This window comes from Hirundo rustica, chromosome 7, assembly GCF_015227805.2.
Source record: "Hirundo rustica isolate bHirRus1 chromosome 7, bHirRus1.pri.v3, whole genome shotgun sequence".
NCBI lineage: Eukaryota > Metazoa > Chordata > Aves > Passeriformes > Hirundinidae > Hirundo > Hirundo rustica.
The window spans coordinates 34,942,916-34,956,155 of NC_053456.1; the positions used below are offsets into that span (position 1 = coordinate 34,942,916).

Below are 13,240 nucleotides of genomic sequence, written 5' to 3' on the forward strand. Positions count from 1 at the left end.
AGCACGGGTGTTAAAGACAGTCACAAACCCCAGGCATCCTCCAGCACACTGCAACATCCCAGAGCCAGGATTTCCAACGGGGGTGGCAGAATTTAGTGCTGGGAATTAACACCTGGGACAGAATGTCCACTGCTCAAGACAGCATTTTCCCCTGTGAGGGAGGAAATGTTTAAACACCTCTGACCTCTCCATACCGTCTTCTCAAAACTCAGAGCAGGGTTTTCTGACCCTTAGAAAACGACGGATGTGTTAAAAGCAGAGAAAAGCCGGAGAGGCCAGGAAAGAGGATGTTTTTCTGACATTTTAGGCTTTCTAGCCTGCTTTCTCAAGGAGGACTGCTTGTCCACCTGTGTAAGCAGGAGCTTTCTCCCCACTCATCTCCCGCTGACTTGATCCTGCCATTAAGAGCTAATCTGACAATTTCCAGCACGGTGTTTTAGTGGCTGGGAAGCTCGGCAATGCAGCCAGCTCGGGATTACGATGACGGCACAGCCTGGCCAGGTCAAGATGGGGGTGGAAACCCAAAGCCAAGCATTCCCTTAGACCACACAGAAATGCAACAGCCAGCGGTGAGCTTCGGCTGTTGGGAGATGAAGCTGTGGGAGGGCAGTAGCACCATCTACGTGAGTGACATCGAACACCAATTGGGAACAAAGCTGCAATTCCAGCTGCTGCCGTTTTCAACAGCTGTAGTCATTTTGGCTGACCTTTCCTCCTGTCTACTCTCCGGCTTCAGTGGAAATATTTTAGGTATCTCTAACCAAAAAAGATGCCCTGTGCCCTCCCAGTTCATCAGCCAGCAGGATGTTTCTGCCTCTCCCCTGCCTGTGATCATTCCAAGCAGTACAGGAGACAAATATCCTGCTCTGGCCCTCACAGCAGGCATCTCTTGAGATTTCAGTTACCTGCTCTCATTTCCCTGCTCCCCTCCAGCTGAGATCACAGCCTCACAGAATCATTTAGGTTGGAAAAGACCTTTATGACCACTGAGTCCAGCTGTTTCCCCAGCACTGTCAGAGTCAACCACTGAACCCTGTCCCCATGCGCCACATCCACGTGCCTCATTAACAGTTTCAGGGACGTGGACTCCACCACTGCCCTGGACAACCTGCGCCAGCGCCTGACCACCCTTTCCATGAAGAAGTTTTTTCCTAATATCCAATCTAAACCCCCTGTGGCGCACCCTGAGGCCATTTCCTCGCTCTGAACATCTGCGCTGATACGATGACGCAAAACCCCCGCACAGTCACACTGCAGCGGGCTCAGCCACGTCCCAGCCAAAGGAGAAAGTCTGCCCTCTCCTCCAGGAAATTCCCAGTTGATTTCCTGGCTTTCTCCTTTATCTGGTGAACCCCACTTATGGGCTCAGGCATTAGTCTCCACCACAGCAAGCTCAGTCCAGAAGGACTTGTTTTGTTGCGGTGGCAGTGCCATTATCACAATCTTCTGTGTGAAGATCAGGGGACGAAATTTCAACTTTTCCCTGCCTGCCTCCCCAGGATGATGGTCTGGAATATCATTTTCCGCCCTGCAACAGGACAGCAGGGTGAGAGTACCTGTCTCTGTGCCCTGATACATTTGTGGGAGACAAAAATCTTGAGGTTTGTGTTAATTCAGGTACCTGAGAGATATATCTGCAGAGATCTACAGCAAGCAGAATTCCCATTCATTTGCATGAGATGCTGCAGTGCTGCAAGCAGAGGTCAGACACAGACGAGTGAGGGAAATGCGATGTAGTAGCAGCTGGATATCAGATGTCCTTAGGAAAGCCAGAAAACCTTATTTGTGCTGGTTTCAAGGCTTTTTGATTGAGGTACCCTGAGCAAAACCAGTGGCTTGAACCTGTTTAACCCCCACCACAACAAGGTTATTAGAATTATAAAGAGTTATTAGAAGAATAATGGGTCCTGATTTAATTTGTTTAATTAAAGCTGATTTTGGAAGGTTGGGGTGAGCAGGGAGGGGAGGAGAACATTGTGCTATAATTCAGCCACTTCCAAACCACTCTATTAGTTACTTCTGGAACAACTTGCCAAAGAAAACAGTATTTTCAGTGGATGTCACATCCACTTACACCACAGTGTAAGTGCATCAGGAACTTCCCCCAGTGAGGTGATGAAAGCCAATGCTCTTTGCAGCTGAGTCCACCACTACTCAGTGACCAGAAGCACTGTCAGATATCTGCGAGCCTTTAGCAAGACCCTGAGCGCCAAGGAAATAACATCTCTTGGGATAAGAAACATCACCTCTTTCTCCTTTGGTCTGCCAGCAGATTAAAGGATACATTAAAAAAAAAATCCATTACAGTTTTTTCCCGAAGTATCGACTGTCCCTCCACACCCAAGCCATTATTTTGGAGAGGCTGGGAACATCCACTGGAGCAGCTGAGGAGCAGGCATTGGCTGGGTCTTGGCTGATGCCCGATGCCCCAGTGGGCCAAGGGAGGCAGAGCCAGCAGCAGCACACTGCCTCCCCAGCCTGGACCCTGCCACGGGGCTCGGCACTGCGGAGTGGGGCGGGTTCTGCTGCAGAAACCAAGCCAGGGGAAAGAATCCCAAACCTCCAATGTTACTGCCTGGCACTTCAGAGACCGGGAAAGTGACTGCTTCAGTGCCACCCTCTGCATCCGCATCCCTCACTGGGCCAGTGGGACTTGGGAAGCAACACAGACAGTGGGCAGAGGACAGCCAGACTGAGCCTGCTGGAGAGTGGAGTAACCGTGGGGTCTGCAGGGAGCTGGCGTGGGTGACATCACTGGAAAATGGCTGGGGAATGCTCTAAAAGCCCCCAAAACATTGATCAGGGGATCCTTTTAAAATGCCAGGTGCCAACCCAGATGGAAGAAGCTCTTGGCGAGCAGGGCAAGAAGCCAAAATGAGCTTAGCGATGTGAAGGAAGTAAGATGGAATTCTGCAAGGAGAACTGAACTTAACTGTGTGCAATTAAGTGCACAGGAACAGAGGAAATGCTCCCCATCCACCTGAAAGTGGCTGGGAGCAACAGGCTGACTTGCAGGATCAGCAGAAGGAAAGCAGGAATGGTGAAATGGCCCTTCAAAGGAAATCCAGGCAGCAGAGAGCAACCCCAGACCCCCGGGGCCAGCAAACACGGCCGTACAGGGAAGGACTGGAGAAACCAAGGCTCTGTGGTACAGGGGGGCAGAGGCATGGGAGGGCCTTGAGTGAGGGGCTTAAGCTGCACTGAAGAAGATCCAAGAAAAGAGCTTCTCCACAGCCATGCCAAGCTGCCAGTCATCCTTCTTTAAATCTTCCAAATATTCACATATTGGCAAATAAAGCTCATCTCTGTTAAACAACCACACTTACAACCTTGGCACAGAGCCAAATGCACCCAGTTCAGGGATTTTTCCTCCCAGCCAAAGGCCAAGGAATGGAAACCAGGAGATGCTGCTTTGTAGCAGGAGATGCCCCAGGGATGCTCTGCCAGGGTTGTGCATTAGCCCCAAAGGACCCATATCTTGCCCCAGTGCAGTTGGAAACACACCTCAAGGGATGAGACAGTTACATATCAGCCCTCTAAGTGCCAGATTTGAGATGCCATTTTTCAGGGGAACCCAAAAGACTCCCCAAAAAGGATGCTCATGGCCACAGACCCATGCTGGATGCTCACAAAGAAGGAGAGAGCGCAGGGAGGTGTGTGGACCTCCAGAGACAAGCAGCTTGTTCTCCAGCATTCTGGAAATGAGAGGCACAGCACTGCAAAAAGCTCCAGGCACATTCCCAACATCCTTGCAGCTAGGGGGGACAGCTGAGAGGAGAACCCCTGCACGAACCTGGGAAAGCAGAAAGCATCCACCTTCCAGGGCATCCTCCAAAACAGATGAGGATGCAACCAGAGGCATCTCCCAGCAGCAGCCATCCCACAACCCCCCTCATTCCCCTCCTCCTCCAGAGCCTGCCAGCTGCCCCAGCTTTAATCCCACAGGCAGCATCATCCCAATAATTTCCTCCATTTTCAATCCACTTCCCTCCATTTTCAATCCACCGATCTGGGGGCAGTCCACAAATCCCTTCATCCTGAGAGCAAAGCAATCTACCGCTTCATCTCATCCCATCTCCATTTCTCTAATCCCTGGAAACAGGGACGAGGTTTGGAGCACATGGGCTGTCCCGCAGAGGCCTATCCAGGCGCTGCTGGACAGAAACACGGGAGGCTTGGGCTACTCTCATGAACGCCACCCAACTTGTCAAAGCACCTGGGGCAGGTCCTAGCCCTCCTGATCCAGGCATGGGGGAACGGGTCTTCCCATTCCCCCCAGCTGCCATGCTGGGGATGTAAGGGACAGATGACGCAGAGAACAGAAAACACATGGGGATCAAGGAAAGGTGACGGGGGCAGTCAAAACCACCCTGTTCCCATCAATCCTGGTGGGATCCAGTGCTCTTTGTCCATAATCCCAAACCCGTGACTTTCACCCTGGCCACAGATGCTTTTTGGGAATGGGCGACCAATCAGAGACGTGGGAAGGGAGACTCTTGTCTCTGCCTGCCCTGGAGAAGCGACGCAGCACCCCGAGGGATCAGTCAGGATGCACACTGACCCCATCCCTCCTTCGCCAAGTCCCCACTGCTGCGGGGCCGGAGGTGTAGGAGGAGGCGATCCCACACCAATGGCCACCACAGGGCCATACCCTGCCTGCCACCGTCCCCAGCCAAAAGGAAGGGGCTGCAGGGCAGTGTGTGACAGGGCTGTGCGGTGGCCGTGTCGGGCTGCCCTGTCCCCATCCCGCGCGGCGCTGGCTCTCCCCGCTCCGGCTGGCGAGGAGGACGGGGCCCTCGGCATCCGGGGGTGGATCGCCAGCGTGCTGCGCTCAGACCCTGACAGCAGGCTCCAAAACTGTCACTCCTGATCTGTTTTCACTTCAGCTAAACCTCAACCCCGATTACAATCAAGGAGAGCCGCCTCTCCTCTCCCCTTCTCCCTGCGGTAGGTCCTCTGTAACCTCAGCTCTCAACACTGAGCCAAACCCCAGCCGGGGAATGGATGAACGGGCTCCACTGGGAACTGGGGCTGCCGGAGACAGGGTCATGACTGCCCCGTTCCCAAATGCGTCCCTGGCACCGAGGGCACAGCCACCGCAGTGGTTACATCCCTGCAGGGCTGTGGGTCTCTGTCAAAACCCGTGGGGGTGTGCCACTGATATCACCGATACCACAACCTGCCTCTGTTGCGGGTGGTATCCAGCTCCAAAGCTGCATCCATGGAGTGGAGGGGGTTTGGTGGCAGCAGGATGCACTCACTGCCTGCTGCCCGCTCACTTAATAATTTATTTAATTCGGGGATTGCTGTAAGCAACCCCCAAATTAAATAAATTATACCAGATCTGTGTGTGTGTGGGGGGAAATCACAGCACGGGGATGGATGTGTTCAGCGGGAAGCTAAGAAAAAGCTCAGCGGATGGAGAGAGCCCTCAACAACTGGCGAAGCCCCCAAATTCCCTCTCCAGCTCAGCTGGCCATAAAGCAGCTGCGGAGGAGAACCAGCAGACTCACGTCGTGGGGGCTGTCACTCACCCTCACGCTGCAGGACCGGCGGGCTCGAGGGCAGAGGTGCCACCCCGCGGGTTTGGGGACCATTCCCTGCTGTCCAAAGGCCCACGCAGCCAGGAGCCAGGGCTCCCGGTGCTCTGTCACCGCTGAGATCGCGCTTATCCCGGCGTGCCAGGAGTGTCCCCGCCACCGCGGCCAAGAGCCGCACCGCCGGCAAGGTGCCCTCTCCACCCGCTCTGCAGCAAACACCCACTTTCCAAGAGGGAGACTGGGAAAAGCAATTGATCCCCTGGGAAAAGCAATCCTGAGATCACCAAAGCAGCACGGGTGGCTGGTACCCAGGGGAGCATCCCTCAAGCTGGGGGGTGAGCAGGTCTCTGTGCTACCTGGTCCACCCCAAAAGGGGGCTGGCTACCACAGAGGGATTCGCTCCATCCGCCAGCAATCCTGACAGCATTCCTCTTCCCTCATCCCACTCTACGTTCCCGCAGCTTCTCCAATGCCATTCTGAAGGCATTCAAATAATGTTGGAGGCACTTAGGAAGAGATTTTTCCCTCCGCCTCGACCAGCAGCCTTTTGTCCCCAAATCAAAATGATTGTTTTTCTTTGCGGGAATAAACATCCTCTTAATTCAGCAAGACTAAAAGAACATTTCCTGCAGTTACTTTCCAAGAAGAAAAATTTGCTTTCGTGTCTGAGAACGGTGAAAATATTTATACAAACGTATCCCTAAAAGAAAGAGGGAAGTCTGAGATTAAGAGCTTTGGAAATATTACCGAGCTATTCTGGAATTCTGTATTAAGAGCAAAACCGCAGCTATTAGGAAAGAATGTCTGGGGGTTTTTTGTGGTTTTGGTTTTTTTTTTCTTTTTTTCTTTTTTTTTTTTTTTTTTTTTTAATTCAGGGTTGGGTTTCTGTATCAGAATGCAGCCCAGCATCTGCCCTTGCATCTGTCAAAACAAAGGTCAATCATTTTATGGAAACAAACACAATGTCCTTGAGCCACTGTTTCAGGTTTATTTTTAAGCTGGACGTGATTAATAAAATCAGATTTTTTAAGATGGTTCGCATTCAAATTACATTATCCCAGAAAACTCAGATTATGAAAAAAACATATCTGAGAATATTTTTCCTTTAGAGTACGGAGATGATAATTTGGGGTTGATTTCAACAGCTTTTGAGTCCTCTACAACATCTGCCCCTAATATTTCACTTTTCTACTTATAAAGTGATAATGAAACCAAGGAAGATGCAACAGAAACATGATGGTATCAGGAAGAATTTCAACATTCTGAGGAAAACAGGTATCTGAGGGCAAACAGAAAACAAAGCGAGCATCATAACACAAGGGAATCCTCTCTCCAAATCAAATTTCCCTGGCAAAAGGAAGAAACTTGAATGGAAATAGGATGGAATTAAATAATAATAGTAATATTTACAGGATTAAAATTAATGGACATGGAATGGAATTAGAAATATTTTTTTAAAAAATACTAGAACTAGAATGGAATTCCAAGTAAAAACATTAAAAATTTGGAAATATACTGGAACTAAAAAATAAATACTTAAAACCAAACAAAACAAAATAATGGAAGGTAAAAACCAAATGAACCAGGGTTGGGGGTATTATTATGTTGCCACACTAAGACATGATTAACATCCCTGGTATTTTAGTGTCCATTCCTTGAAGGCAACTCCATTTGTGCCATTCCCACCCAAGCGCACACACAAATGACACTGTCCAAAGCCTGAGCTGCAAATCCTGGAATTTAGAGAACAGCTGGATATTCTGGTTAAGGAAGAGATGGATGCTTCCCTACCCAGAGAGACAATCTTTGGCACTGGCTGCCAGGCATAGGTAAAATGGAATTTAACTAAAATAAAGCACGCGCTTTGAGAACAGCGATTTTGCAAAACAAATCTGCAGCAAGATTTTTCAAATTTAACTTGCAAAAAATATTCTTTTTGCAAAATTCTTTGCAAATTCTGGGGGTTTTTTTTGGCAAAAACAAAAGCAAAAAAATATTCGGCAAAATAATTTCCCAACAATATTTTAGGAATTTCTCCCAGGAGAGACTTGGGGAGCAGCCGCTAACTTAAGAGAATCCCGCTGCTTGCGTGCCAATGTCTCCCATAATCCCGCCTCACGCTGCCACAGACTTAAATTTCCTCCATGAGAGATTCCTTTAAAACTGCTCCTAAGAATTCAAAGCTCTTCCAACCCACACTGGAGCCCAGGACCCGGCTCATTCCAGGATTCTTCCCTGACTTACACTGGTGTGAAAAGTTGCCCGCGGCAGGTCATCTTCCACCAAGACAATCTTTTAAATCTCCTTACCTTTCCCAAAGAGCCGCTTTCGTGCCGCTTTGGCGGGAGGGGGATCCAGACAGATGGCCAGTCTTTTCACGTTTGGAAATGATGAAAAATGCTACAGGGGGGAAAAAAATCCCAGTGATTTTTTTTTTTTTTTTTTTTTTCCTATTCCGCTGTTCAGCGCAGAAGGGCTCCCAACCTCATTGGCCCTAGGAGATCCACCACGTGGCATGGGATGAAGAGCATGTGACCTATTTTCTCCCAAATCCCTGGGTTTGCTGGAAAGAGGGATGCACCCACTGCTGATGTTCTTGTCATTTCATGGGCTTTGATTTATTTATTTATTTATTTATTTTTAAAGGCCACTGAGCAAATCTGGACGCCTCGAGGCAATGAGGGCAAACCAGCCAACGCTTCCAACGTGAAGGAGAAAAGAGCTCAGCAGGAGATGAGCTCCGCTGGGCTGCCTGCGTGCAGGGGAAAATTTGGGCACGTTTTAAAGGGTGCCAGCCCATCCAGTGTGGGGTCAGAGCCTCCGGGAGGGACGGGAGGGCTGTGCTAAACCCTCCACCTCAGGGGGAGCAGCATGGTGGGAAGGACCAGGCTGAAGCCCTGCCTGCATGTCCCAGAGTTCAGCTTGCTCCCTGCGGGAAGGGGATGTGTTACAACTGCTCCATCACCCAAGCCAGATGATCCTGTGGCTCTTCCCATCCTCTGCTGCCCTCCTGGCTGACACACCAAACAACTGCTCCAGGAGAAGACAATCTCCTCCTTTGGAGGCTGCTGGGAGCTTTCTGGGAAGCTGGACCAAGAGCAGTGGAGGGAACGTAGCACATTCCAGGTGGGCACCACCTGCTCCCACCAGCCCATGGCCACGCCAGATCCAAAGGGTGTTTCAGCGTCCCCCCACAGACACTCACCCAGCCCAAAATGCAGCACAGTTCTGGGGATCCCAAAAAGGTCCCTGAAACCATGTGGAGCAAGGAAAGCCAAGCTGCTGCTCCCAGTATCTGATTTTGACTTGTGCTGGGGGTGTCCCCTTGTGCCAGATCTGAGCCTCCACATCCCAGCTGGCCATGGTCCATAGGCCAAGCACCTCCTGCCCTTCCCTCAGTAGCCAGGGCAGGCACCAGCCCTTTGGTGTCCAGACATTCAGTTTGGGGAAGGGAAAAGGAATTTTTGGAGCCCCCAGACATCCTCATGTTTTGCCCATCAAAGCTCAAGCCCATTGGTCACGCCAGTCGAAAGCTGCGTTTTTCTGGCAACCCAAGTCTCCACCTGGCTGTGCCAAGCCAAGGCTTTGCCATCTTTCCATGCCAGGGACGTTCACCCAAAAGCTCTGGCCAAATCTACCCTGGGCATCTGCCCTTGGATGTCAGTTCTGCAGAGCAGCTGACCCCAGCCACCCCATCACCCAAGGGCTCGAGCCCTTCTTATCCAGGGGCGGCACCTAAGGCTCCTTGGAGGACAGCTGAGCTTGGTGAAACAGCCACGGCCACCTCCAGCCCTTCCCGGTATCACCATCATGTCCCAAATGCTGATGTTCCCCCTCAAAAGCTCTGTACAGGGACGGGAAGCATGAGGAGAACAGCCTCTAAGTCCAGATTCTTCCCGAGGCCAGACTGTCTCACCACGCTGCTCCCAAAACCACAAGCAGAGTCATAAAAGGTCTCAAAGAGTGTAGAAAAGTGCAGGGTTTCACCCAAATCTTCTCTGGCTCAGAGGGTCACGCTCCAGCCAGATCACGGGGCACTCAATTCCAACAAATAAACACTGAGGGAGAAACTTTCCACACTGAAATTTTCAAATGCAAACTACGGCCACAGGCCAAAGCACCCAGCTCGCTGCTTGCTCCTCCCACGTTTTCTGATGGCCACAGAGAAGAAACCTGAGGACCGTGGAAGGTCTCCCTGCCCAGGGCAGGGGATCAGAGCGAGATGAGCTTCAACATTCCTTCCAACCCAAAGCATTCCACGACTCTGTGACTCCGCAAACCCCCGCCCCACCTTTCAGCCCCCTCCTCCTTCCCCAGCAAAGCTAAAGCTTGCTCCCCAGTAATCTTCCCAATAATTATATAATAGAGAGGCAGGCGGATAAATCATTTCAGGCTGCTGTGCTAATAGAAAGCAAGCTGGATTAAAAGATCTGAACAAGCAATACTTAGATTAAAATGGTTTGTTATTTTCAGCTGCAGGAAAAAATCTGTTGCTAAAGTACAGAAGATGCATAGCGAAGGGGCATCATCTTCTTTCCCACCCCAAACCCAAACTTTTTATGCATTAGCCACAACAAGTTCTAAATTTCCGAGCTCAAATCAGGTTTTGCTTCGCAACAGGTAGAAAAATACACTTTGCCAGTTCATATGTCATTTTCCTGAAGATTAAGAGCCCTTCAAGTTGCATTTTGCCCACGTAAAGCCATCAGAGCCCTTCAATCAGGAGAATCCGTGCATGGCTTGGCAGATAATGTCACTGCCTACGAAAAATGCGGCTCCTAGCACGATGGGCACCAACCCCTTTGCCTGGTCCCGTGCCTCCCCACACCCCCGAGCTGATGGCAGGCGGATGCCAGGCTTACCAGCAGTGCAGAGGTGGCAGTGGCAGCTGGGAGAAGCCCATCAGACAGTGGGACAGCTCTCTACAGGAACCTATATGTTGTCCCCCTGGCCCCCAGCAAGGTCAGTGGCCCGGGGTGCTGCGCTCTGACTGATGGCTTTGGAAAGGCGTGAAGGGGAGGCAGGAACAAAACGGGGAGAGAAGGAGCTGGCGTTGGGGGCCGAGCTCTCCGCAGGGCATGGTGCTCATCAGTCCATTTTGGATCGATGGGTGAGCTCAGCTCATTCACCTTCAAGTTCAGATTGAGCAGAAGGGTCAAACCGGGAAACGGTTTGGCGCTGGCAGACACATCCCTGCAGCCTCATGTCACAGTTGTTTGCCTTGCTGGAATGGACAATTCCCACCCCACAGCATCTCCAGAATCAGCATTCCCACCTGAGCACATTGCTAACCCCGTAGAATCTCCATCTTCCAGCATCAGCAGTGACCACTCATCCCACCACCCGGACGGGAAATGGAGCAGCAATTTTTCCAGTGTGAAGTCCCAGAATATCCAGAGTTGGAAGAAATATACAAGGATCATTGAATCCAACTCCTGGCCCTGCACAAGACAATGCCCAGAATCCCACCTTGTGCTCTTCCAGGTGCCTCTCTCAGCTGTAGTTTTTCTATAAAAATGTCATGGTACCACACACACAGGATCAGCCTCGAGTCCTGAGGACAGAATCCCACAGCCCTGGGGAGGGCTTGGGTAGAGACAGGCGCCAGGCTCCTCTCCTGCCTGTGGATGTGGGAGAGGGGCTGGGACACAGACCCGGGAGAAGGGATGGGATGGTGGACAGGGAGCACGAGAAGGCAGAAAAATTATGTCAGAGACCTTCCCAGAGGGAGACGGGAGCTATGAGATGTTGCGATGCTCACCCAGATTTAGCCTTATACTGCAGGAAAGTGTATTCACTAAAGCCAGAGAATAAAACACACTTGCTGCACAGGTGATGTCAGAAACCTCAGACCAGACATAACCAATACCCACCACATCACCAGAGGGCATGGATAAACCTCCTCAGCTTTTCTGGCAAGTTCTATGCTTGCTGCACCTTAGTGGGTCACCTGCAGCTCCTCTGGGAAGCCTCCATCCCCCTGTCCAAAACACACCCTTGTGCTGCAGGCGCAGGCTGTTTGCTCTGGCTGGTCCCTCCCAACATTTTTCGTGCAGGAAACAGGGATAAACGACACTCGTAAAAGGAATGGGAGAAAAGAGAAATGGGTTTGTCTTTCACGACAACATTTCTGCTTTATGGAGCTGTCTTCTGCCTCAGAGACACGCATCCTCCTCTCTGCTAATGGAAAATGCTGTCCCGCCATCCATTCGTGCCAGTCAATGTCTGGGACAACACGATGACCTGGGGCCACTCCGGATCTATTTTAGTCACAAAAGCAGAGCGGCTGATGAAAATCTCCGCACTTCCCAGCTTAGATCTTTCGCTGGTTTTAATGGAATGGCCAGTGTGGCGGAAAGCAGGCGGTGAGGGCGGAGACAGTGGCACGGGAGACCTGCAGGGATGCAGGAGAGAGGCCCCATCACCCTCCCTGCAGGTGTTTTACAGCCTAAGGGACCTGCAAAGAGCCCTCCTCCCAGGATTTGCCCAGAGAAGGTGTGGCTGCCCCATCCCTGGAAGTGTCCTAGGCCAGGCTGAACGGGGACTGCGGACTGAGGAACAAAATGAGCTTTAAGGCCCCTTCCAATCCGAACCATTCCGGGACTGTATGACTTGGGAAGGACCTTACCTTACCCTATGGGATGGCCTTGAGCTCCAGAGTGATTCCTGGGAGGGTCTGGCTGCACCAGAAAAGGGCATGCTGAGCGAGGGGGGGGGGAGCACAGCAGTCCACGGCACGAGCCTGCAGACCAGGACATGGCAGAGGTTAAGGCATGGCACGGAGGAAAGACCAAAGCTGCTTAATGTGAACTTCAGAGAGAAATAATTTAACAGACTGGGCTGGGGGTCAGGGGAGAATGATCAAGAGCATCACCTCCAGGTTGTATCTGGGGTAGGCAAGCAGAACTTCTATTTTTCTCTACATTGCAAACAGGTTTGGGCAGACCCTCAGCATCTACCGACCACGGAAGATCATCCTGCGGAGGAGGGGATCCCTGGGATGCAAGAGAGACTCCTCGGTAACCACAGCCCAGCAGTGCTCCTCTGTGCTCGTGCCCAGCTGTGGAGCCAGGAGCCTGCTTCCTGCAGAACTCTAACGGTGGTGGAAAGAATCCAGCACGTTTCAGCACCACGGGTGCCAGGTGCCAGCTGGATTTTTGCTGCTGCTCCCAATAAGTTAACTGGAGCATGCACTATCCGTCAATACAATCAATGGAGCAGCATCAGCCGCTAATAAACCAAGCGCCAGAGGGCAGGAAAATCTCTCCACTGCCCAAAATATTCCCTGGGCAGCAGGGTGGGTGAGCTGCAGACCCCTTGCTTGGACTTGGTGCTGCTTTTAGTGTGCTGGCGCACCTCGTGTTTTAACAGAGGAAAACCTGCCGCGTCCCGGTGACTCAGCAAGCTCCGTGCCCATCCCCAGCGACCGGGGCACTGCCCCGCCATGGGAAGGAGCCTGTCGGTGGCAGGGAAGCTCACAGGACCCTCCTGAGGTCAGCCTTCAGTCCTGCTGATGCTCACAGCAGCATCGGCACTAAGGTCAGAGCGGGTTGCTCAGGGCTTCATTCTTCTGGAGGTGAAAACCTCCAAGGATGGAGCATACAGAGCCTCTCTCAGCAACCAGCTGTCCTCAGAATTTATGCCTTTGCTCTCAGTAGTCCTCTCCATGTCCTCCAAGGTAGTGGCTACATCCTCAGCTG

At 51.6% G+C, this 13,240-nt stretch overlaps 1 protein-coding gene across 30 annotated transcripts in view; it reads right to left on the reverse strand.

Annotated features, from left to right (window-relative positions):
• PCBP3 (poly(rC) binding protein 3) overlaps window positions 1-13,240 on the reverse strand; it is a 54,363-nt gene that overhangs the window by 31,553 nt on the left and 9,570 nt on the right. For 25 of the 30 annotated variants that reach the window (XM_040069594.2, XM_040069597.2, XM_040069593.2 and 22 more), the window contains one exon: window positions 12,174-12,282. The exons of 1 other annotated variant lie outside the window; for it this stretch is intronic. In XM_040069594.2, coding sequence (XP_039925528.1) covers window positions 12,174-12,282 — 109 coding nt within the window. Of the gene's footprint in view, window positions 1-7,849; window positions 7,941-12,168; window positions 12,283-13,240 lie in introns of those variants that run through there. 4 more of the 30 variants (XM_040069601.1, XM_040069602.1, XM_040069604.2 and 1 more) reach the window with 4 other exon arrangements.